Raw genomic sequence first — 27,309 nt, forward strand, 5'->3', positions numbered from 1 at the left:
TACTTAAGAGCAGTTTAATCCTTTCAGATCTTGCTTTTTAAGCTTTAGGTGCAGCCAGAGCAGGATTAAGTCTAGGGCATAATCCTTCTGATTACTCAATGCCTCATGAATTATGAGACTTTTCCACTCACCTTGATGAGAACAGAAACTATTCCTGACCCTGTATGACCTGCTGATATTGCTACCTATTGTGCTGGTTCTTTACGTGAATTTGAGTAGTTCCCTTATACCCATGCACAGATCAGTGCTCTGCTGAAGACTGAAGGAAGCACTTTGCAGTTCTTGAGTCCTTTCTCTGTGCAACCCTTTCCTCACTGATTACTCGGTTCTGTACACTGTGTAGCCACCCGATCTCCCTGGTCACCCAGCTCATCTCCTCAACTTGGAGACTGCCAGGCTCCACCTAGATTCTTCCTTCCTGACTTGCAACCTGGAAACTTTTTATGCAGTTAGCTAGGGCATCTGAATAGTTCACCTTGTTTCCATTTTTTAGGGATTGCTGACTTCATTGTCTGATGTATTAAAAAGTGGTTTGTAAAATTTTGTCTGATATTTTAGTTGTTTCAGGCTGGAGGGGCCTTTATTCCTTCATCTTAGTCACAAGTGGGAGTCCTCTTTTATCTTGTATTACAATAAGAAATTAATTTTTAAATAGGTGAATCATTCCCATGTTTCAAAATTCAAGAAATATATGTAGGTATTCAATTGAAATCTCTCTTTCAAAAAATCTACTGTCAACCTAGTCCTTACTCCCCATAAGAAACCATGCTATTATGGGGCACCTGGGTGACTTCATTGGTTAAGCATCAGACTCTTGATTTCAGCTCAGGTCATGATCTCATGGTTCATGGGGTCAAGCCCTGCATTGTCAGTGCAGACCGCTTAGGATTCTCTCTCTCCTTCTCTCTCTGCCCCTCCCCTACTCATACTGTCCTCCCCTCCCCCCAAAATAAATAATTTTTTTTTTTAAAAAAAAGAAACCATGCTTTTTAGTCTTTCTAGAGTTTTAGCCACTTACCTGTTGTTAAACAATTAGGTTGCTTCTAATCTTTGACTATTAGGAATAATTTAGTAGTTAATAGTCTTGTATGGAGGTCATTTTGCATATGTCTGAGCACCATTGCTGTTTAATACATTCCCAGAGGTGGATTACTAGGTCAGAGGATTTTTGCATTTGTAATTCTGATAGCTTTTGTCAAATTGTTCTCCCAACGGATTAAACCAGATCTTCCATCAGCCTGTTAGGAAAATGCCTGTTGGACCATAGTCCTATCTACAGAATGTTATCAAGTATTTGGATTTCTGCTAATCTGACAGGAAGAAAATGTTATTAAAATACAGTTCTCTTGTGTTTAAAAGCTATTTGTACTTCCTGTTCTCTGTTTCATCTACTTTAGATTATTGGTCATTCAGTTTTTTCTTTAGTGATAAGAATATGAGATTCACATATTTTAGTAGGTTGTGTTTAGTAACTTAGTAATGAATGAACCATTAATGTATGATCTATAGTAAAACACTTTACAGTGTACTTAATAAAATGTAATTATACTAAATCTAGTTAAATCTCTGATGACTTTTAAGGTCATTACAAAATGTTTAGATAAAAACCTGGGTTAATTTTTCAGATAGATTTTTAAAATTCAAAGTAAAACCAGGTTAATCTGAGATTTTGAGCATGAAAGTAATGTTCTAAAATTAGTTTAATAAATGAAAAAATAAGAATTGTTCTCTCTTAGAAACCTTTTTACATCTGAGTGATGTGTTTTGTTCCACAAATAATGACATTTCCAGAACAATTTGGGAATAGGGGAATAGATATTTGAAATTTGGGCTATCTCAGAAAGTCTGAATTTATGGTTACAAAATGTATGTTGTCCCAGATAAGAATGAAATTCCTGGTTAGATGGCAGCATGCTCTTACTATTCATTTGGTGTAGCTTTCTTGAGAAATAAGGAGTATCCAAGTATTTTTACACTTTGCATACCCCTCCTTTTGCTCTGCCTCATCTCAAGCGCCTCTATCTTTTTGCTTCTGTCATTTATAATTTTCAGGGATTATACCCTATGGACAATTAATTAGGGGAGTAGTTACTTTACCAAAGAGTGAGGTAATAAAATGGTCCAGTAGTTTGTTTATGTTTTGTTAATTAATTTAGTTTAAATTCTGGCTTTATTTATGCAATGAAAAATATATTTTTAGAGTTGCATCAATATGGAGAGGCATCCAGCACACGTCCGTCAGGTATGATGTCATTCCAGGACATTCTCTGGTACTCCAGTTTTTCTGTCTTATCAGCCAACTAAATTTACCTTGATTAAATAAACTTAAAATTTTGGGCTTTTTTTTTTTTTTTTTCCATTGCCAAAACATTGAGCTGCATGCCATTGTCAATTTAGCCAGTTGTCACATTTTAGCAATCTTAATATTGTTTGTATGCTTGCTTCTTCAATATTTCTAAAATTGTGTATCAAAAGAATTATTGGCTTTCTGAGTTGTTAAACAATATTTAGACTTTACAGAGTTATTGAAAATGTTCTGAATGCGTTCTCTCAAAATCATCTAATTGTAAATAACTAAAATTTTGTCACATGTACCCAGACTTAGTTACTTCTAAATGATTTTAATATGCATCCATCACATTGCATTTTACCCCACTAATATTATGTATCTGCTTGTGTTACCTGAATATCTGGTTTGGTTACATTTGTAGAAGTATGATAACATTGCCATTTTTACTAATTTTGTGCTTTTCTGCTTGTTACGGTTTACCTGATTAATGCCAGGTCATTTCTTCAGTAAATAACATTTGAATTTTTTATAAATATGCATGAAAAGTTTTAAGAATATAATCATTCTGAAATTGCCATCAAATACTGAAAATGCTTAATAGAATTTCAAGTGAATAAGCAAAATATTCCTGTGATTGGAGATAATAACTAATAGTGGTAACTGGCATACTTTTATTAATAAAATATATTTTAAAGAAATATTCAATGAATATTTCAATGAATTTAAATTGGGAAGTAGTTTCAAGTCTTTTTCAGTATTTTTCTTACAATTAATTTAATGCTAAGTATTTAAATTAGAGCAAGATGATTTCAAAAAACAATATTTTCCACCCTTGTTTTGGCCAGTGTAAATCTGTGTGATTAAAAACTATATATTACCAGTGATGAAAGCTGGTTTTTTAATTTTTTTTTTTTTTTTTTTAAGTTACTAACTGTATTTCAGGTCTGACTTCAACATTCACTTTCATTGTTTAACTTTGGTTTCAGGGCTCTTTCATAAAGTCAGTCCTAAAAAAAAAAAAAAAAAAAGGGCCTAATGTACCTGAAATATATGCCTTAAATCAGCTGCATATATTGTTTCTGGACATTAATCAGAAAGTAGCATTTAATTGTATTCAAAATTATGCAACATTATTTAGAAAATCATGTGAAAAGATTGAGGGAAAGTGTAAGAATGGTGGAGTAAAATGATTGTCAAACTCTGTTGATTTAAAATTAGAAGCTAAAATAGAAACAAAATTTTAATTGTAGTACTAATGTTTATTTTTTCTTTTCTGATACCTAAGTATTAATGTCTAGAAATTGATTTCTATCTGAATGAAACCAGTTCCTTAGTTGAAGTACTAAATGCATTGTCAATTACAATTAAATCACCGTTATTTGAAAAAGATTTCAAAAATCTAGTGACAAATGATACACTTATACTATCTTAAATTGTGCTATGTGTTTTAGGTATTTGTGAAATGTCATTTTGATTATAATCCATACAATGATAACCTGATTCCCTGCAAAGAAGCAGGATTGAAGTTTTCAAAAGGAGAAATTCTTCAAATTGTAAACAGAGAAGATCCAAACTGGTGGCAGGTTAGTATGCTTCTCATAATTTCCTCAATTGCTTTTTTATTTTCAATCTTAGATCTGGCCAATAGCTGAATATTCAGGAAGAAGGTATTAGCATTTGTTCCAATGATTTTTCCCACGTGAACAGCTCCTGCTTCATGGCTGCTAATTTTGTGGACAGAAGATCAAATTGAGAGGGAATTTGCGAGTAGCTGTTAATAAATGCAGAATTAATTAGCCTGTGGAGATATTCCATTGGTTTAGGGATCAGAACAGTTGGTTCTTCCACATCAATGATTGCAGTAAAATATGATATTGGGGTCATCCCTTCTCAGTGTTTGTTTTTGCTTGTCTTAACTAGAAGTGTTATACTATGTGTATAGTAGCGTCTCTCTCATGTCCTCTCTCTGTATGTACATTCATGGCAAATAAAACATAGTTTCTTAAACTCTTAAATCTGTTTCCCCACCTGTTCTCAGTTACTGTGAAATGAAGGTTTGCTTTATGATCAGTGTTAGTTGGTCGTGGATTGAAATCTGTATATGTGGAAAGGGATGTCCATATTTTCCCCACTTCATTTCCTTTTTTTCTTTTTTTCTTTTTAATGTTTATTTGTTTTGAGAGAGAGAGTACGTGCAAACAGGGGAGGGGCAGAGAGAATGAGAGAGAGAGAGAATCCCAAGCAGGCTCCATGCTCTCAGAACAGAGCCTGACACAGGGCTCGATCTCACAGTCTCACGAACCCTGAGATCATGACCTGAGCTGAAAAATCAGTCATTAACCCACTGAGCCATGAGTCAGTCATTTAACCCACTGAGCCATGCAGGCACCCCACCTCTGCTTCATTTTCTAAAGATCTGTGTGATCGTGTTCTTTTTCCTTTCCCCTAATACAGCTTTCAGAAATCTCTAGCAGGAGTAATAAGTCTGTTTTTGTAATTGCTGACACCAGCTAACAACCACAGTATTCAGAGCTGGAGAAACTGACAGATCAGAAAGCTTAAAATTCCTTAAACTGTCTCATTAAAAAGCAAGGTGTATGAGGAAGGGACCCAAGACCCACCTGTAAACTCTAAGTGGAGATGGTAGTAACTCACATTAACTCTGAAAAGTTATATTGACTTCTAAGGGGGAATGAATAATAAGAATGAGGCCAATCTTACTAATGTGTCCTTAAGTTTAAATTAAGACATTATTATGTGCAAGCGCACTGTGAGGTGAGAGAACCAAAAAACAGATAAACAGAGTCTGTAATCTTGAGAGGTGTCCACTGAATTTTTTAGAACTCTCATCAAAAAACTTTCTGTAGTTGTTTCCTTTATTGAACTCTTGCAGGAGTCCTCCTTTTGGGGAATGTCCTCTTTTACTCTCTTCTCATACCGTCACCATTATTTCAGTCCCTTCTTGCATTTGGTGATGTATTACTTTAATTCTACTTTTTAGGATGTTAATTGCAAAAAAAAGATACCAAATTTTTCTATGCTAATTATAAAGATAAAGACACTAATTTTGTGGGATAAGCCACTAACAGCCAGTTCTTTAGCCGCTATTTTAAAATAGCACTTTTGGGGATTTCAAAACTTAAGTTTCTTGACAGTGTAATTTTACCTATTTTAAATTTAAGATATTCAGGTCTTCCTTCCCTCTCTCTCTTTGTCTCTCCACCCTCCCTCCCTTCCTCCCTTCCTCTCTCTCTCTCTCTCTCTCTCTCTCTCTCTCTCTCGTGGGATTATGGTTGGTAGTGATACCTTACTAAGAGTGCAAATGAAATGTCCTGTTAAAAATAGTGTTTATCCTGTCCATTCTTTGACTAAGCATTATAAATAAAAAGTTGACATAATTTAAAGATCCTATGTACCTTTGTATTTTGGTCCCCAAATTTCAACACAAGATGGCAGATTGATTAGGTGCCAATTGATTCCTTAGTGCTAAGTGTTTAAATATCTTTACTGACAGTGCCATGGATTTAAATCTCAAGGTCAGCTTTTAAGAGCAAATGTGATATATTGTTACTGACTATTGATTGTCCTACTTATTAGAATATGGTCTCAAATTTTGGTCACTGAAATATACAATTCATTCATTTGATTCTAGGCTAGCCATGTAAAAGAGGGAGGAAGTGCTGGTCTCATTCCAAGCCAGTTCCTGGAAGAGAAGAGAAAGGCATTTGTTAGAAGAGACTGGGACAATTCAGGTGATGAGCTTAACACAATGTGTAACAAGTAGTCCTTTGTGGTTACCTTTCTTTGCCTCTTTCCTCTGAATCAGCAAATGAATTTATTTAAAATACATCTAAAATAATCCAGCCCCTGTACTTTATTTTAACGCCCTCAAAAGTAAACTCTTTGATCCCTTTCTGCCACCTGCCGGTATAGTATCAGAATTCAGTGGCTCAACTCACTTCTGCCCCCTTCTGCTGTGTAGGACACAACACTCCCACCTCTAGAATACCACAGGGCAGTTTTATCCTATTCCAACACACTGTTTTAAGTTATATTTGTCTTGTCATCCTTCAGGACCTTTTTGTGGAACCATAAGTAGCAAAAAAAAGAAAAAGATGATGTATCTCACAACCAGAAATGCAGGTATGTTTTAAATACTTTTTGAGAAGTCTGAGTGAGATAGCTTTATATCATTAATTAATATGGCATAAACTCTAAATAAATAATTTTAAAAGAAGCTAATTCAGATGAATACCCAATTTTAAGGGGCTGTCACTTGAACACATGGCCCAATATAATAGGGAGACATTATTTAAATGTCAATATGTCACCAGTGCGTTTTATTCTATAATTTACAATAAAATGAATTGGTTAGGATTTATGATCATATTAGTGAAGGAACAATCTTATTAAAACTTTCTTCAAAGAACTTTGATACTGATTTATGTGTCATTTTTTGTCTTTTTTTTAAATTTTTTTTTTAATGTTTATTTTTGACAGTGGGGGAGGGTGGGGCAGAGAAAGAGAGGAAGACATAGAATCTGAAGCAGGCTCCAGGCTCCCGAGCTGTCAGCACAGAGCTGGATGTGGGGCTCGAACCACAAACAGTGAGATCATGACCTGAGCCAAAGTCGGATGCTTAACTAACTGAGCCACCCAGGCGCCCCTATGTGTCATTTCTAAAGAAATGCCTTTATGAAGATATTAAAAGAGTTATGATTCAGGGCAACTCTATTCTGTCATCGCATTGTCCATGATACTTTTGGGAAAACAGTAGTAGACCAAACAAATCTTAGTCTGATATAGTAGGATTCTCTCTTAAATCTTTTAGACTTAAACGTGAATATCACAGTTACCATAGTTATTCTTTTCAGTTATAGAGGCAGATAGGAGTGAAATGCAGCTCTTTGAATGAAAAGGCTTTCTGAAAGAAATTGATAATTTTTTAAAGTACTTGCTAGACATCAGAGCTGCTTCTCTTCTGGTACTAAACTAAATAGCACACTCTAAAGGGAATAATAATAATAATAATAATAATAATAATAATAAAAGGGGAAAAGAGAATCTCTCAATATTGGTTTAATCGGTGGAGAAATTGTGCAAATAAAGAGTTGCTGTTAAGATAATAACCTAAGGAAGAAGTGTTATCACTACAGATTGAGAGTTATAATACTAATGACAGGTAATATACTAGTTTAAATCCACTTTGGCTTTATTATTCATTAAATGTGTGTCCTTAAAGCTTTCTTGCAAAATAGAAAACTTGCAATTTTCTCGTTGACTAAGATTTAATTTTGGAGTATATTTTGACTGAAAATAGTTTGGATCCAAAATTTCATTTTTTACATAAATTCAGAATCTTAATGTTTAATTATCAATATGTTAGTCTGCATTTTGTTAATCCAACTGGTATTTGCTAAGTCAGCACATGATATTTGTTCTTTGATATTTTTGGAAGGCCATACTCATTCTATGGGGCTTATTTAAGCAGTCACACTAGTTATACTTCTGTCCTTTATATCTGATATACACTTTTTGGCTGAACAAGTTATAAAAGATAATTTGCAGTTTGTATATATTAAAAGAATTATTTCTATAACAAATTGGTAAGAAACGTTTTAATGGATAGAATATATGGTGAAGATAAAACATGGCATTTTTCTAGCTTCCTTAGCCAAATTTTTAAGGGCAAATTGTTGAAAACAGATGTTTAAATCAAGATCAAAAATAATTTATTGTACTTTACCAAATTTATAAAAAAGAAATCTATACTAAGTACAGTTCAAGTGATATTTACTTGTCAGGACAATGAAGCCCTTATTGAACAGAATTGCAGACGTTTTTCATCCATCTAAAAGGTAAGTGAATATGATGATTTTCCATTTCCTTTTACATTTAGAATTTGATCGTCATGAAATCCAGATATATGAGGAAGTAGCCAAAATGCCTCCCTTCCAGAGAAAGACTTTAGTATTGATAGGCGCTCAAGGTGTGGGACGAAGAAGCTTGAAAAACAGGTTCATAGTGTTGAATCCCACTAGATTTGGAACTACAGTGCCATGTAAGTTTTTCTCCCTTTTCTTTGCTGTTTAATTGGCATCAAAGAGTAGGTGGGCCAGATTATTATTTTTTTTATTTCTAAATAATTTTTCATATGAAAGCAAATAGAAGATACTGGAAAACTCGATGACTCTACAGAGGTCTTGAAATGATGCTGTAGCCATGTTGGCTTGCTGCCTTGCAGCCCTTGTGTCTCCAAGCTCCTGAGTCCAGAGATGTCAGTTAAATGCAAGTACTAGGAGTTGTGGCAAAATCAGCATTCACTTTGTATTTTCTTGTACCACTGATGTCTCTCTGAAAAGTTGTGTTTTTTACCCACATTAGCGTAAAGAAAAGAGGGAAATCTGCTGGATCCTCAGACACTTCCAGTGTGGCAATTCCTTTGTGAATTTTATACGTTTTCTCTTGTAGCTCTGTCCTTCAAGGTCGTAAACCTGATTTTTTGACAGCACATCAACAGTGAGAATCTTCAGAGCAGGCAGCATTAATTAAGATTATAAAGGTTGACATATAAAATGAAAATACTGATAGGAGAAGTATAACCATTAAATGAGCCAAACATTCATTTTATCATCTTTGCATTTTTTCCCCTATTTGCATATTTATATGGGAAGTTAAATAATGTCAGAAGTATGCTTGATAAGAATGGAATCACATTAAGGAGTTAGATGATATCATAGTCTTATTATAAGAACTAGTATACATTTGTCTTTATTTTGGATATGTGTGGGCCTTTACATGTGGGAATTTACACGCTCTTTCCCCTGAACAACACAGGAGACAAGCCAGCCTCACCTTCTATAACTCCCCTTTCTGTGCTGCTTTTGCTGACCAAGCCCCTTTTGATTAACAGTATTTCTTTAGGTATATTAATGCCATTAAGCTGTTCTGAGCTAATTCTTAGCCTAATGTCACTCCATCTCTTGTCGATGAATTTTCTAGTTTCTCTGCTTGCATCTAGTATGTTTTGAGGTTTAATTTTCAGTGAGTGATCTTAATGCTAAAACTTTTAGGGATTGGTTGGGGGAGTAATCGTGTACTATTTGTAATCCCTTTGGGGTAAGGCTTTGGATTGCATTGTAAGCACTTTATATCACTAAATTCAGACAAATACTGGTTAAATAGTTAAGAAAATAAAAACTTCGCTGCGACCAAAGTATTTTAAGTATTTTAAAGTGTTTTATTTTTCATTTTTGTCATGTTAATACATGTACAGTATTTTAATCAAGCAGTTCTTAAAGATACGTAATAGATAAATTAACTTCCAGTCTTGCTGTATTCCACCTTTAACCTACTTACTGGAAACAGTTGCTTTTCATGTTTGTTGCTATTTATTTGGTTAGTCTTCCACATTTCTTAATAATGTCACCATTCTGTAATATCTTGCATTATCCAGTGTAGGCCTTATCTGTTGACTTGCTGACTTTTCCCAATATAAAAATAGGTCTAGTTTCAGTTCATTGCATTTTACTTTCTTGAACAGATTTTCTCTCCTTCCATCTAACAGTTGCTGGAATTCCTTTTTCCTTCCTGTCTTTACCTTGATTTTTTTTTTGCATGTATGTGTATAAATTTGTTTTAAACCAAAGATTCATCCAGTAGGTCATGTTTATTTTCCTGGAGCTTCCTGTCTCAGGACCATAGGTCTTCCTGCTTCAATGAGGACTCTCCATTCCGCTGCCCCACTGTTAACACAGGAGAGCTTCCCTTTGTTGCTGTCCTGGGTTGACAGCAACCTTGTTTTGCTGGAACACATCCTCTTGTTACTTCACAAGAAATGTGTATGAGGTATAATTTCTCTTTGTATTTGAAGATATATATTTTCTGCCCTCTATTGATTGTTTAGCTGAGAATAGAAATTTTAGATTATAAAACTCAAAAGACATTACTCTTGAATCCAGTTCTATTAAGTCCAGTGCCATCGTAATTCTTGTTCTTTCATACATGACCTGATTCTTCTTTCACAGATATTCAGGGTCTTTTGTTTGTTACATTCTGTTGTTTTTCAGTATTTTGAAATTTAATAATGCTGTGCCTTTGTGTGCATCTTTTTTTTTTATAATTTTTTTTAAATGTTTACTTATTTTGAGGGAGAGAGAGAGAGTTGAGCAGGGGAGGGTCAGAGAGAGAGGGAGACACAGAATCCGAAGCAGGCTCCAGGCTCTGAGCTGTCAGCACAGAGCCCGATGCCAAGCTCAAACTCATGAACCGCGAGATCATGACCTGAGCCCAAGTCGGACGCTCAACCGACTGAGCCACACAGGCGCCCCTGTGTGCATCTTTTTTTATTCATTGTGCTGGTGATTAGTGGGTTCTTCAGACTAGAGACTCATGTCCCTCAATTCTGGGAAATTATTATTGCTTGGATGATTTCTCCATATTTTCTCTGTTCATGTTTTCTAGAATTTCTGTTAGTTGAATGTTGAACATCCTGGATTCATCTTCTCAATCTCTTTTATATCATGTTGTCTATCCCTTTATCTTTTTATTCTACTCTTTAAAAGATTACCGTGAGTTCTTTGTTCTGTTCCCTCAGTGTTTTATCACAAGTAATCATATTTTTCATTTTAGGATTTTCTATTTCTTGGTGGTTGTTTTTTCCACAGCATTGTCTGTTTGTATATCTTGTGTATCTCTAAGAATAGTAAATAGTGTATTCTTTTTTTAGGTTTTTTTTTTTTTTTTTTCTATAGGCTAAATTATCTCTGCTTTCCTCCAGGTTACTTTTTCTGCTTGTGTTATGTTTGTGTGTGTTTTCCCTTTTATGCTAGAGGATTTTTTCTTTTAGGTACTGATCCTTGGATGTACATCCATACTTAAAAGTAAGTGTTAAAACTGATTGGAAGCTCTATATACTTAGCAAGTCTTGGCAAATGGCTGAGCTTTATTTATGAGATGGGCAAGGAGACAACTGTTTTGTTTGGGGAGTCAAAAAGTGGGCATAAGATATTTTTGGAGGGAGCTGTTAGATTTCTCCAGGGAAGAGTTTTCAGATATCCCTCTGCTGAGAGTGTTCTTTCACAAGATAAAGAGGGAGAGGATATGGATTGACCTGCTCCAAATGCACAATTATACCCCCAACTCAAATTTTTAGCTTCTTGCTTCAAAGTCCTCAATGTCTTCAGCGTTCTGGGGATAGCTCTGTAAACACTTTAGTTTATTCTTCTTTAATTTCTTTCAATAATATCAGTAATTTTCAGTGTACAAGTCTTATGCTGCTTTTGTCAGATTATTCCTAAGTATATTAATCTTTTTGACTCTATAATAAAAGCCATTTTCCTAATTTCCTTTTCAAATTGTTTATTACAAGTGTATAGAAATGCAGCTGATTTTTGTGCATTAGTTTTGTATCCCTCAACCTTGCTGAATTCATTTATTATAATTATTTTTTTGCAAATTTCTCGGGATTTTCTATACACAAGATTATGTCATCTGCAAATATAGTGTTCCTTATTACTCTAAACTGGCTGTCAATTATTTTTTTTCTTGTCTAATTGCCCTGATTAGAATCTCCAGTGAAGTATGGAATAGAGGTGGCAAAAATGGACATCCTTATTTTATTCATGATCTTAGAGGGATACCTCTTTCATCACTAAGTATGATGTTAGCTCTGGGTTTTTTGTAGATAACCTTCTTCAGGTTGGAGAAATTCTCTTCTATTCCTAGTTTATTGATTTTTTTTTTTTTATCATGAGAAAGTACTGGATTTTACCAAATGTTTATTCTTTGTTTATTGAGACAATAATATGAGTTTTGTTTTTTAGTCTTTTACATTGTGTTCCTGTGGTAAATCCCAATTAGTTGTAGTGTATAATCCTTTTTATATGCTTCTAGAATCAGTTTGCTAGTATTTTGTTGAGTATTTGTGCACCTATATTCATAAGAGGTACTAGTCTCTAGATTTCATTTCTCATGACATTGGCTAATGTTGATAATTGTGCTAATGCTGGACTCATATGCTGAGTTGGGAAGTGTTCCTTTTTCTTCTGGTTTTTTTTGTTTGTTTGTTTTTTGTTTTTGGAAGAGTTTGTAAGGGATTGATGTTAATTCTTGTTTAAATGTTTCATAGACTTTACCCTTGAAGCCATCCTGGGGTTATTTTTGTAGATTTTGACTACTGATTCAGTCTTGTTCTATGTTGTAGGTCTACTGAGATTTTCTATTTCTTTTTAATCAGTTTCAGAATTTCTGCAGCATTCATGGTAATACCCCCTCTTTTATTCCTGATTTCAGTAATTTGATTCCTCTCTCTTCTTTTCTTAGTTTTTCTAAAGGCTTATCGCTTTTGGTGTTCTTTTCATAAAACCAACATTTGCTTTTGTTGATTTTCTGTATTGATTTTCTATCCTCTATTTCATTAATTTTTGTTATAGCCCTTATTCTTTCCTTCTTATTTTGGGTTTAGTTTGCTATTTTTTCATTTTCTTTGGGTAGAGGTTAGGTTATTGGGTTGAGCTCTTTTGAAGTAGGCATTTGCAGCTGTAAAGTTTCCTAGAAGCAGCTGCTTTGCTGCATCTCCCAATATTTGGTGTTGTGTTTTTGTTTTCAGTTATCTCACAGTATTTTCTATTTACACTTGTGATTTCCTATTTGACCCATTGGTTGTTAAGGAGCATATTGTTTAATTTCCATGTATTTGTTAATTTCCTGAATTTCTTCTGTTACTGAATTCCAATTCATGCCATTGTGGTCAGAAAATAGTGTATGATTTCACTTTTTTTAAATTCATTGAGACTGGCTTTATAACCTCAGGTACAGTCTGTTTTGAAGAATGTTCCAGGTACTCTTGGGAACAGTGTGTATTCTGCTATCTTTGGGTAGAGTGTTCTACAGATGTCTGTTATGTTTAGTTGGTTTATAGTATTATTTAAGCCTTTTATTTCCTTGTTGATCTTCTTCCTATTTGTTCTATCCATTATTCAAAGTGTGGTGTTGAAGTCTCCAAATATTATTGACTTAACTATTTCTCCCTTCAATTCTGTCAGTTTTTGCAGCATGTGTTTTGGGAAGTCTGTTGTTAGATGCATATATGTTTGTAATTTTTAAATTCTTTTGATGGATTCACACTTTTATCATTATAAAATGTTCTTCTTTGTCTCTAGTAACAGTCTTTGTCTTTAGGTTTATTTTGTGTGGCATACGTATAGGCATTCCAGGTCTATTTGTGTTATTGTTTGTATGGGGTATTTTTCCTTTTTTTTTTTTAACTTTCAACCTATTTGTGTCTTTGAATCTAAAGTGTGTCTTTTGGAAACAGCATATAGTTGGATTATGGTTTTTGTTTTGTTTATTTGTTTTAATCCATTCTGCCAGCCTCTGCCTTTTATTTGGAGTCTTTTATCCATTTAATGTAAATGATCCCCACTAGGAGTTCACCTGATTGTTTCCCTGTGATTAGGTTCTGGTCGTGCATTATTGTTACTAGAAAAACAGAAGTCATGTTTTATCCTTCTCTGAACATCACATCTGGAGGTACATCTTGTCAATATGTCCCATTACTGATGATGTTAACTTTGATTATTGATTTAGGAGATGTCTGATAGATTTCTTCACTGTAAAAGATAATTTTTCTCCCATTTGTTATTGATAAGTAATGTGTTCAAAAATACTTTGAAACTGTGTAAGTATTCTCCTCAGCAAACTTTTACCCAATTGTTTTAGCATCCATCAATAATTCATTAATTTAAAATCTTTTCCTGAATTTGGGGAAACAGCTATCAGTCCACTAAAATCCCTTCTCACATGGTTCGAATACACATTCATTTCCTAGTACCTTTAGGAAGTTAGGTCACCCGACTAATTTTTTCTGGCAAGCATATAACTAACTGGTTTGTTGGATGGCTGAGCTCTTTGGGAGCACAAATAGGAAAGAGCTTTATTTTCATCCAGTCACTGACTTCATACATGCACTATCAGATCTTCTTTCTCTCTTCTTTTCCTTCAGTCCCCTGGGAGATTCTATAACTTTCTAGTCACTTGTAGTTATGAGAATTATGTCATTTTGTCAAATAAGATTTTATTTTGGGTATGGAAAAAAAATAAGGCTACTCCAATTCAAAACTTCAGTGTTGCATCCAATTCACTATTTTTCCCTTCCTTACAGCTCATTCCTGACTCTTGGCTTAGGACCTACATTGGAAAGGGAAGGGTATAGTTTGTTCTATTATTCTCCCTTCATATCCTGCTCTGCTGTGTCTGGTTTTCAGGGTCAGGGCAGAAGAAGTGAGGATAAAAGGGCTGTCCTGTAAAATCTTGCCTTTTGGGGACTAGAGTTCTTTATGTCACAAATGTCTGAATACTCTTTTCTTCCTTGAGGCCTATTTGTAGCTAGGTTCTTTGGAGACTCTGTAAAGACCTCTCTACTTTGCAATTCCCTGGCCAGGCTATTATGATCTCCAGCTGTCCCCTTGAGACCCATGCCAAGCTCCATTCCTGTATCTCATATTCTCTTTTGCTTGGTTCTCTACCTTTCATTTTGTCTTTCTGTGCAGGATACCTTCAGAAAAGTTCAGCCAGGCTATCTTTTGAATACACACACATCCCTACACACACAGCCCACAGGAAGCGCATTTCTGCTTTGCCAGACAGTGGGAGTACAAGTTGCTCCACTGCTACGATATGTCTCATGAGCTTTCACAATTCCCCAGGGAGAATCATTTTACCGTGGGGTAAAGGAGAAGAAAATAAAGCGTTCTGCCCTGAACCTATGATTCATAATGTCAGTGACTTCTTTCTGAGTATATATTAGACAGAGGCAGGTGAGCAGACGATCCTAGGACCATGTTGGCCACTTTTTGGTAAACCCTGAAAGAGGAACCTGTAGATCCTTGGCATTGTAGCATCTACTTGGGACTTGAGGGATACTGTAAGACTACCAAAAAAAAAAAAAAAAAAAAAAAAAAAGTCTTATTCAGCATTTTGCTTGTAAGTATAGAGAACACAGTTAAACTAACTACTAACCACAGAATTGTGACTATATCACAATTCACCTACTTTTTTCCCTACTTAACACACTTCTTTCTTTTCTTCAAACTCCTTACTTAAACTTATCATTCACAACTTTTTGTTCTTGTTGATCCCTTAGCGTGGAACACTGACTCCCAGATCTTCAAATGCTTGAATTTTAGTTTTTATTCAGATCTCACCTTCTCAGAGGCCTTTACTGACCATTCAATCTAAAATAGCCTCCCCAGTACTTAGTGGTTGTGTTTTACACTTAAATTCTCATTTGACTGCTCACTGTCTCCACATTCAAGAATATGTCCCATGAGAACAGAGAGCTGCTCTGTCTTTTGTACTGCTATGGACCCTAGAATAGGATCTAGCACATAGTATACACCCAACAAATATTTGATGAATGAAATTATATCATGAGCTTTTCCCCACAAGTCATTATATGTATGTATTATGTATGTATGTGTGTTTTATATATATATATAGTAAATATTATATTATAGTAAATTATATTATAGTAAATTATATTATAGTAAATTAAATTATAGTAAATATATATTATATATATATATATATATATAGTAAATATTAATCCTACAACAACAACAAAATAAACCAGTTCAGAAATGGGCAAAGAATCCGAATAGAAATGTCTCCAAAGAAGATACACAAATGGCCAGTAAACACAGGAAAAAGATGCTGAACATCACTAATTATTAGGGAAATGCAAATCAAAACCCCAGTGATATACCACTTTATACTCATTAGGGGATGGAATTATGTATTTTTAAAAAACAGATAATAAGTTCTGGCAAAGATGTAGAGATATGAGAACGTGTGTTTGTTACTGAGGAGACTGTAAAATGGTGTTATCTGCTGTGGAAAACAGTATAGCAGTTCCTCAGAAAAATAACCATAGAATTACCGTATGATCTAGCAATTCAGCTTGTGGGAATATACCCAAAGGAATTGAAAGCAGGGAGTAAGATATTTGTACATGAGTGTTCATAGCATTATTTACAATAACCAAAAGATAGCAATAGTGTAGATGTCCATCAGTGCATGAATGAGTAAACTAAGTGGTATATACGGACAGTAGAATATTATTCAGCCTTAAAAAAGAATGAAATTCTGACCCATGCTATCATATGGGTGAACCTTGAAAACATTATGCTGAAATAAGCCAGACACAAAAGGACAGATATTGTACAGTTCCATTTGTATGAGATACCTAGAATAATCAAATTCATAGAGACAGAAAGTGGAGTAGTAATTACCAGAGCCTAGGGGAGAGCATAATGGGAAGTCAGCATTTAATGGACACAGAATTTCAGTTTGAGATGATGAAGATGTTCTGGAAATGGGTAGTGGTGATGATGGTTGTACAATAATGTGAATATAATTAATGCCACTAAATTGCACACTTAAAAATGGTTAAAATGATCAATTTTATGTTATGTCTACTTTACCCTGGTAAACCTAAAAGAAATCTTAATAGCTTCTTAATATTCCAGCAAAGAAGTATACTGTTATTGCCTATTTATATAGTTTGAGTAGTTATTTTTGTTACAAGAGATGATAAAATATGTATACATAAATCTAAAATTTAAAGTTAGTAGGTAGATGGATAATTTTAATTTCTTGATTTCTTAGTGCCAAATTAATTTCCAGAAAGATGTACTTATTTTACCTTTCTTCAGACTGTTACTTTAGTAAAGTTTCAAATCTGAATTTTTATATAGAAAGATTTAAATATATCCATACATTAACTCTCACTTCTTCATATAATGTAGGTGTGTTTTCTCTTAAAATCATTCACGTTTATATCGCATCTAGCTTAGTTTTGTTTTTTTGTTTTGTTTTTTGTTTTTCTTTTTACATCTCACAATCCACACAAAAAAGAAACACCAAAAAATTATGACAAGTTTGCCTAATTCCTGGTATATAGTATTGTGCTGCATATTGTCAGGTGGTATGGACGAGAAAGTCTCATAGGGAAGGAGGTAAATGCTGGCATTATATTAAGTTGATTTTTCTTTATATATTAAATGATCCTAAAATAAAATAGAAAAAATTATTAATCCAGGGGGATGGGCTACCTTCTGAATCAAGTTTGCTCTTTAACATTGACATCTTGAGTTTAACAACACCAAAAATGTTACTTTGTTGATTGTTCTCTCATTTGAAGAGCTGTAAAAATTTAGAATTTTGCCATACAATTAAATTCTAAGAAATCACATTACTTGTTTGCTTAGTAGATAAGCCTAAGGAATCATTTGTAGTAAAGTCACCCCGTTCTAATTTCTCTGTCCTGGGAATGGAAAGGGACTTAAATATGTGGCAGTATTGTTGCTGGGTTTTGTTAGATTTTTGTTTCTAGTTTTCACTAGAGAATGGGATTATAGTTAATATTTGCTTGTAAACTAAAAACATTTTGCCAAGAATTAAGATTCCCTCAACACATTGGAGGTGGCAATGGGGGCAATATATGCACCTGTACATATTTATTTCAAGTAGTACATTCCCATATACGGTTTCACTGTAGAGCTTCACCCAAAAATAGTACTCTTCTAAAATTACGTTCACAAATATTGAGCTAAGTCCTAGTATGTATTTATTTGGGGAGTTTAAAATTGCTTTAGAAATTTTTTCATACTACCTTTGGTGAATAATTTCAGAAACCTTAGGCGTCACATATTTTTTAATATGAAATGCCATCATAGCATCTTGAAGATCTTTAAGTTACTTTATAAATGCTCTCCACAGTTGTCTGGGATCATCACCTTCAAGGCTGAGCCAGAAAACAACGGGAGAAGAAAGGGAGTCCTGTTGTACTTAATGACCTCATTTATGAATTAGACCCTTATTATTGAGCTTGTATTTGAATTTCATTCTGTTCTTATCAAAGTTTTCTTGATGTGCTATGGGTATTATAAGTAGTCAAAGTACTGTCAACTTTTAATCTGGATTACTTTTTAATTACATGTGCTTGATGATCTCATCAGATAATCTACGTGTAAGTACTTGATTAGTAAAAGAATACTTTTTATATATAATCTAGCCAAAACTAGGTGAAGGCTAAACTGGAAAAATCACATACACACACTAACTCTGCATCTTTGCAATAGTTTTAAAGAGAATATCCTTTCCTAGGCTAGCCCAAGTTGCAAAGGAGTTTATATCCCTGGAAGTATTCAGAACCCTAAAATATCAAGCAAAAGCATCCTCTAAATTTTGACTTGGTCTATCCACTGTTACTCTCTCAGAAGAAAACACTTTAGGTTAAAGTAGAGTAAGTTAATAGAACATAATAATATCAAGTGTTGGCTAGATCCACCACCGAGGTACAAAACAAACAATTAACATTTCAGATTATCAGTAAGCAGGAAGCCCAAAGAAAGGTTTGGTATTAGGGTGAGAAAGAGGATGGGTAAAACTGCATTTCAGAAGATTGATAATACGAACTAAAAATAGAATTTTGCTCACTTGTTGGGCACTCAATTAGGAAATGTTCAAGCATAAAGAAAGAATATAATTGATATTCCTTAAGAAGAAGGGGAGTGCTGGTGGCAGCTGGAAAAGATATTCGCCTACAATATATCTCATAGTTAGTAGGATTCATTATAATTAAGAATTTAAATTTAGGGCTCTGCTTCTAGGAAATAATTTTGAGTTTCAAGCTGACTTTATAAAGCACATTTTTTTGAATATAAATTGTGTATGGGGGACTACCTCTTTAAACAGTCTTGTAGGTCAAGGGGCAGCAAACTTTTTTTTTTTTTTTTTACATTTATTTATTTAGAGAGAGAGTGAGAGCAGGGGAGGGGCAGAGTGAGAGGGAGAGACAGAGAATCCCAAGCAGACTCCACATTGTCAGTGCAGAGCCTGCTGCAGGGCTTGAACCCATTAACTACAAGATCATGACCTGAGCAGAAGTTGGACACTTAACCCACTGAGCCACCCAGGTACCCCATGGGTCAGCAAACTTTTTAATTCAAGGCCACATAGTAAATATTTTAGGCCTGGCAGGCCGTCTATTCTCTGTCACAAACTGCTACACAATTGTGAAATGAATGAAACCCTAGGTAATAAATGAGCCATAGCTGTGGTCTAAGCAAATTTTATTCACAAAAATAAGAAGCAGAACAGATTTGGCCATAGGCCATAATTTGCCAAACCCTGCACTAAATGTAAAAATCCTAAGCTACCTGTGCATTTTAGTCTCAATTTGCATCTTTGTATAAATTCTCAACATTATTTTAGTTACTTCACGGAAACCAAGGGAAGATGAAAAAGATGGTCAGGCATATAAATTTGTGTCACGTTCTGAGATGGAAGCAGATATTAAAGCTGGAAAATATTTGGAACATGGGGAATATGAAGGAAATCTCTATGGAACCAAAATTGATTCTATTCTTGAAGTTGTCCAAACTGGACGAACTTGCATCTTGGATGTCAACCCACAAGTAAGCTGCATGGATTCCAAAACTGTTTTTAAAATTTTGATTTCTGTGGAGTTTTTTGTTTCTTGGGGTTTTTTGTTTTGTTTTGTTTCAAATTGTGAGAGTGGTGATAGAGAACTTTATCATGCATCCACATGATAATTTCTGATCAATTCGCCAATAGAGGCTTGGATAGCAATAGAACTTGATAGTTTAGTATTTACTTACTTGCTCAAGTAATATATAAATGCATGTGTTAGGAAATGTTAATTTTAAATTTTCAACAAAGCTGCAACACAAAGAATAAAAGATTAAAGTCACACCCCTTCCCACCCAACACACATACTCACACACAACTATCTCTTCATTCTCATTCCCTGTCTTTCTTACCGACCCCTTCCCACCCCTCCACATTCAACTCCACCTAACTTCCCTACTCAGAGATCATTATTTAGTTCAGTGTATATCTTTGTCATTTTATATACCTTATTTTTTTTTTAATTTTTTTTTCAACGTTTATTTATTTTTGGGACAGAGAGAGACAGAGCATGAACGGGGGAGGGGCAGAGAGAGAGGGAGACACAGAATCGGAAACAGGCTCCAGGCTCTGAGCCATCAGCCCAGAGCCTGACGCGGGGCTCGAACTCCCGGACCGTGAGATCGTGACCTGGCTGAAGTCGGACGCTTAACCGACTGCGCCACCCAGGCACCCCTATATATACCTTAAATACAGATATATCTATAATTTTAATGGGCTATTTTTTTATATAAATAGGAAATTCTATACAGATTCTTTAGTTTTTTTCATTAAACAGTATCTCTTGAAAATGTTTTCATATGAGTTACTGTAGAGCTTTTGTTTTTAGTTGTTTGTAATTGCTGCATAGTACAAATGTATATTAATTTATATACCACTCTCAGTAGACACTGAGATTATTTCTGCTTTTTCAATATTAACAGAATTCTACAAATAACATATAAAGCATTTACATCATTCTTGATGATTTTTTAATTACTTTGTTCAAAAGGATTAAAGAGTAATGTGACTGAGGTCAGAACATAGTTACTGGATCACTGAGAAAGTACTGTATGGAATCAAAAAGATAGAAGGGGGCAAGTATTAATTTACAGCCTTAATCCTTAGTGAGAGGGCAGATAGACTGATTATCTAGCATTTAGTATAACTTAAAGGATAATATAAATTCTAATCCCATCTAAGTTGGTTTGTAATTGTTCTTCTACACAGGCCTTGAAAGTGCTGAGGACATCCGAGTTCATGCCCTATGTTGTATTTATTGCTGCTCCAGAACTTGAGACGTTACGTGCCATGCACAAGGCAGTGGTGGATGCTGGCATCACTACTAAGCTTTTGACGGTGAGCAGTTCTTTTCAGGCTAACAATATTATTTTCTTCCTAAGATTTTTTCTGTTTTATTTTGGACACGTTTTATTCCAATCATATTCACGAAATAAATATATGATATATTACAGAATAAAAATTCATTCATGAGATGTCACTAGGATCTGGGACAGTGTGGCTTTAGGGGCTCCTGGGTGGTTCAGTCGGTTAAGCATCTGACTTCAGCTCAGGTCATGATCTCATGGTTTGTGTGTTCGAGCCCCCCATCAGGCTCTTTGCTGATGGCACAGAACCTGCTTTGGATCCTCTGTCTCCGCCCTCACACACACCCCGTGCCCCTCATGCCCCTCCCCCACTGGTTCTTTCTAAATAAATAAATAAGCTTTACATACATACATACATACATACATAAAACACAAGTTTGTTTCCTCTATGTAAGTGAAAGGGAACAGTACTAAAATATGCATATTAATCCGTCTCTCATTTTACCAATGAGGAAAAGGCTCCAAGACCATTAACAAGCATATTCATCATAAGGTTTACTACTGGTAGTAGGTTCTGACTTTTAGTTTTTGTTGCATGTTTTCTTTTGTTTTCCTTCTCTCTCTCTTCATATTATAGGAAACTTAAAATATACACAGAAGAGGAAAAAAAATGAACTCCCATATGCCCATCACCTAGCTTCAAAAATACATGCCATTTGTGTTTTAATTAGACCTCTCTTCATTTCCTCCCTTACTTGGATTATTTTAAAGCAAATCTTTGATATGTCAGCAGTGAATATTTCAGTATCTATCTCTAAAACATAAAGGTTTTTTTAAACATAACCGTAACACCATTAACACAAAAAAATTAATAAGAGCAACTTCTTTTTTTTTAATGGTTATTTGTTTTTGAGAGAGAGTGTGAGTGGGAGAGGGACAGAGAGAGAGAGAGAGAGAGGGAGACCAAGAATCCGAAGCAGGGTCCATACTGTCAGTGCAAAGCCTGATGTGGGGCTTGAACCCTCAAACCATGAGATCATGACCTGAGCTGAAGTTGGATGCTCAACCGACTGAGCCACCCAGGAGCCCTGAGAGCAACTTTTAATATCATCAAATATACCATCCATATTTGAATTTCTCCAAGAGTTAGAATTTTTTTACAGTTGATTTATTCAAATCAGATCCAAACAAGATCAACACATTTCATTTACTTGATGTCTTCTAAACTTCTTCCCCCCACCCACCCCTGCGGTTTAATCAAAAGATAACTGACTTACAATAAACTTTACATACTAAAAGTGTACCACTTGGTAAGTCTGGGCATATGTATATACCCATAAAGCCATCACAGTCAGGATAATAGACATGTCCATTACCTCCAAAGATGCCCTTGTGCCCCTTCAGAATCCTTCCTTTCCACTGCATCTCTCTCTTCCCACGCTGTTGCTGATAAGCCTTGAAATCATGTAGTGTTACTCTGCTTTGTTCTTTTTCAGGCTTCTCTATGTTTCTGCTTCACTTTTTGAATATCTGAAATATAATAAGTGTTTTCATGTCCTTGTTTACTAATTCTGACATTTATGTCAGTTCTGGATCAGTTTTGACTTGAATGACTTTTCTTCTCACATTGGTCCTATTTTCCTGCTGCTTTCAGGCATTGTGAGCTTTGTTCTGAGATGCACTTGTTGGGAAACAGTTTGTTCCTTTCAGGTCTTGCTTTTAAAATGTGTTAGGTAGGACCAGAATAGTTCTTGATCTATGGGCAGTTATTGTTCACCTGTGAGGCAAGACCATTTGAGGGCTCTTCCGAGTGGCTTGTGCATCGAGGTTTTCTGTGCTGCCTGATGAGAAGAGGTCCTGTTCCTGGCTCAACTTGAGTACCTCTCATTTTTTCTGGTGGTTCTTTGGAGGCCTCAGGTAGGTTTACACTGCCCTGATTGGTATATAGCTGAATGCTGGAAGGGGATGGGTCTTTGCAAGTCTCTGAAGTTCTCTCTCCATGCTGCTGTTCTGTTCAGGTATTCTGTCCTGAGAACTCTTGCCCCCTTGGTTTCCCTGGGCTCTCAGCTCTGTCCCAACTCAGAATGTTGGGTAGGCTTCTCCTGGGTTCTACCTTGTGTGCTGCAGCCTAGAAAGTCTTTCAAGACAGTAAGCTGGGGTGGTCATAGGGCTCACTTCATTTGTTTTCTGCTTCTCTGAAATATCAGTCTTTTGTTGCCTCATGCATGAGGTCTTAAAAACTGTTTTTCTGTACATTCTGTCTGTGTTCATTGTGAGACAAGAGGGTTAGTCAAATATCTGTTACTACATCTTAGCTGGCAGTAGACATCACTTTATTCCGTTCTAATCTGTAAATTCTCACTGCTTCCCTCCCTCTCCTCTCTTGTAACCTTCTAATTTAGTTGTTCAAAAATGAAGTCAGTTATTCTATAGAGTGCTCCAGAGTCTAGATTTTCACCAGTTCTGTCCCCATTGTGTCATTTCCCTCTATTCCTTGTATTTCCTGTGAACTGATGGATCAGATATAGGTTCACTTTTATTTCTCAAGAATAATTAATAAGTGATACTTCTTGTTTTGTTACATTATGAGGCATATTAAAGGTGCTCTTTTTGTGATAAGAATGCTCAGTGTGTTCAAATGTCCTTAGCCCAGTCTATGAAGTAGTAGCTTTTTACCTAATGATTTCAGCAAGTTTTATTCATCTTTGCCTGGATCACTTATTTCAGGGATTGTAAAATGGTAGTATTCAAAGTTTGTCATTCTTTATGAATTTATAAACTAGAGCTCTTCTAAGAAATAACTTTTCCTTATCAACTAGTTGATTACTCTGAAATAGAGTTCAAATAGGAAGGTCAGGGTATATGTTGATACTTTCCTTTTTATGGGTCACTTTTCAGAATAATGGATTTGTTCCTTAAGAGCCCCCAGAGGCAACAGGTGATCAAATAAGGGTGGTTTTTTTTTGTTTTTTTAGTTTGATTATGAGCACATGATATGAGTTTTTGATATGGTTACTCTATCACAGTTATTGTTCTTACTGATGCTCAAATTGCCCCATCTTTGACCAATAGGAGCTTATTCAAGTTGGCCCTTGAGACCTTATTTCATGAGCCCAATAGTCTCTGATAGCTTCCTTGCTATCTGGTATGACAGATATTCCAGGCTCCTCTTGTACATTTCCTTTTCTAGGCCAGGCATCAGCTGTTGCTTCAAGAAGCTCTGGTTCCTTTTAGGGTAAATGGTGTTTTAAGACAATAATACTAGGGGTGTACATTGTCACAAGATTGATCATTGTTTCTAGCTATACCTTTCAGGTAGACAGAGGTAGGATATATGTTTTTCTGTTGTATGTCTGAAGCAAACTATGTCACGAATTCATACTGAAACTTCCCATTCAAATTCAGAATTACAAGGTTTTTATTTAACCTCTTTTATATGTATATCTCCATTCCCCTACCCTGAGTATCCCAGTTCTCAAAAACACTGGGAATGTTAGACCTAAAATAATCATATAATTGCTCATTTACTTAATCACACAGTACACACACAGCAGTGTGAGAATAAGTATACTGACACTACAGGGTATGATTACCATGAACTGTTTTGTTTTGGGTTTTTTTTTGTCCTTAGGGTTTATCCCCTGAATATATACAGTCAAATCACTGTGTTTAAAGTCCCTTGAAATACTTCCTCTCTGTGTACTTAGTTATTACTCTTTTTTTTAATGTTTATATATTTTGAGAGAGAGGGAAAAAGAGAATCATAAGGAGGCTCCATGCTTAACACAAGCCTGACACTAGGTTTGATCTCACAACTATAAGATCATGACCTGAGCTGAAATCTAGTCAGGCACTTAACTGACAGAGCCACCTAGGTGCCTCTACTTACCATTCGTTTTGATGTTTAAATTGGCCTATGTTTAGCTCATGGGAATATTCAGTTTGTCTTCTGAGTCTTTTTAACACAACCCCAATAATCTTTGACAACTCTTTTCTTTCTAGTACAACAAACTGTTCCAGGTTTCTTACACATTTATTGGCCCTGACCTGGAACCAGCCATCCAAAATCCCTGGTTCCTTTTAGTGGGAAATGGTATTTAGAGACGATATAGGTACTAAAGTTGTGCATTCAACTTAGTTACTCATTATTTCTAGGCCTTTTCGGTGGCCAGATATAGGAAATATATTTTCCTTTTTCAGAAAACACACATCATTAGTTCAATTTGATGGTTCCAATTTAAACTTTACATTATTTTACTTCTTTGACTCTGTATTTGTCATTTTTCTTATGCTGAAAATATTGGTTCCTGATAACATAATTTCTTACTTTACATATAAACTGAGAACCTACTATGTATATGATTTCTGAGTAACAGTATTAATGTCAATAGTATGATTATTGAAAACTTTTAAGTTTTGGGCTTTTAAAAAAGTTTTTCCTAAGATCTATTCCAGTGGGTATTATTTAATTTTAACGTTACTGAAATAATTCCTTTCTGTGTAGTTAAACCATCAACTTAAAACACTGGTTTATTTCATTTTGCTTTTTATTTTCAGGTATTGTTCTTTTTTTCATGTGAATTTAATTCTGTTGTATCATTTTATACATTTAATAGTTCTAAAGTAAATCTTAACAGAAAAATCTAGCTTTTCTCTGTCCTGTACACACCCACCTACAGAGGTAGCCATTTTCACTATTTGTTTTTAATATAAGCAAGTATGTATATGTGTGTATCCTTTCTCTCCTATTTCTTACATAAAAAGTCTCTTATTATATACGGTAGTCTGCCTGCATTTTCCACCTACCAATATAGTCTAGAGATCCATCTGTATGTTGTACTCTGCTATTGTTACGTGATTGTTATTGCCCAAAACAACCCTTTTTTTTTTTTTAATGAACCAGATTGCTAGTGACTGTAATAGGTAAAAATTATTTTCAAGGTGAGTTGTGGCTGTACATCTATCGTAAAAGATATTTTAGTTGTTTCAAACTGATTTAGAGATGTCAGTTTGAATGTTGTTATGTTTAGAGATGTCAGTTTGAATGATGTTAACTAAAATGTAAGTAGTAGTGTCCCTAAGGCCTAGTTTGGAACCCATTTGTCTCTCTCTACACTTCCCTTTAGGTGTTTTTACCATTGGTAAAATGGTTTTATGTACCATTGTTACATTGATGATTCCTAGTTCATGTACAGGTAATCCAGGCCGCCGAGCTCTGATTTGCATAACCAATCACTACTTAGCACTTAGATGTTACCCAAGACATCTTAAACTGAGTATATGTTGTTGGAGGTGGGAAACATGTGGTTAGTCTTCAAAATACATTTCTAAGATTCTCTTTCCTAGAATTAGGCAGCAGATTTGGCTTTGAGCTTAAAAGTCACTGCAGAATTGTTTCCATGATCTACAGAACCTGTAAGATAAAAATCTTTTGAACTCTTTCCACCATCTTTCTGTGCCGCCATATTGGTATACATGAATGTCCTGGCAGATGCTCTTAAGAGCATTAACAATGCTGAAAAGAGAGGCAAATGCCAGGTTCTTACTAGGCCATGCTCCAAAGTCATTATCCAGTTTCTAAACTGTGATGATGAAACGTGGTTACATTGGCAAATTTGAAATCATTCATGATCACAGAGCTGGGAAAATTGTTACAAACCTCATAAGCAGGTTAAACAACTGTGGAGTTATCAGCCCCAGATTTTATGTACAACTCAAAGATCTAGAAAAATGGCAGAATAATCTCCTGTCCCACCAGTTTGGTTTCATTGTACTGACCACCTCAGCTGGCATGCAGGATCATGAAGAAGCAAGACAAAAACACAAAGGGAAAATTCTAGGATTCTTTTTCTAGGATGTCATACATATATTCAAATTTAAAAAAAAAATCATTTGAAGAGGATGCTATAGTTGTGCTAGAAACCTAAAATAATTCTTTTATTACCTTAGATTTCACCCTGAGTTTATTATCAGCAGTTGTTTAATTAGGAATATTTTCCTAAGATCAATGAAATAGAAGATAGAGAATACTCATAAAGCAAACATGAACTCTGCTGTAAAGACTAGGATATGAACATATGGTAATGTTTTTTTCAACACTATATAAATTAGATTTTGAGAATTAATATTAATCACCATAAATAAAAGTCCAATGTACTTAGTTCTAACATTCACTTTGGTGTTTGAGCAAGTAAATACACCTTATGATAGAAACATTTC

At 34.9% G+C, this 27,309-nt stretch overlaps 1 protein-coding gene and 1 pseudogene across 6 annotated transcripts in view; both read left to right on the plus strand.

Annotated features, from left to right (window-relative positions):
- Positions 1 to 27,309, plus strand: part of PALS2 (protein associated with LIN7 2, MAGUK p55 family member) — a 111,411-nt gene that overhangs the window by 79,874 nt on the left and 4,228 nt on the right. For all 6 annotated transcript variants that reach the window (XM_047849707.1, XM_047849706.1, XM_047849708.1 and 3 more), the window contains 6 exons: positions 3,742 to 3,873; positions 5,943 to 6,042; positions 6,365 to 6,433; positions 8,190 to 8,351; positions 19,568 to 19,770; positions 20,993 to 21,121. In XM_047849707.1, the coding sequence (XP_047705663.1) occupies positions 3,742 to 3,873; positions 5,943 to 6,042; positions 6,365 to 6,433; positions 8,190 to 8,351; positions 19,568 to 19,770; positions 20,993 to 21,121 (795 nt within the window). The remainder of the gene's footprint in view (positions 1 to 3,741; positions 3,874 to 5,942; positions 6,043 to 6,364; positions 6,434 to 8,189; positions 8,352 to 19,567; positions 19,771 to 20,992; positions 21,122 to 27,309) is intronic.
- On the plus strand, positions 26,554 to 27,304 carry LOC125160603 (40S ribosomal protein S15a-like; annotated as a pseudogene).

This window comes from Prionailurus viverrinus, chromosome A2 (assembly GCF_022837055.1).
Source record: "Prionailurus viverrinus isolate Anna chromosome A2, UM_Priviv_1.0, whole genome shotgun sequence".
NCBI classification, from domain to species: domain Eukaryota; kingdom Metazoa; phylum Chordata; class Mammalia; order Carnivora; family Felidae; genus Prionailurus; species Prionailurus viverrinus.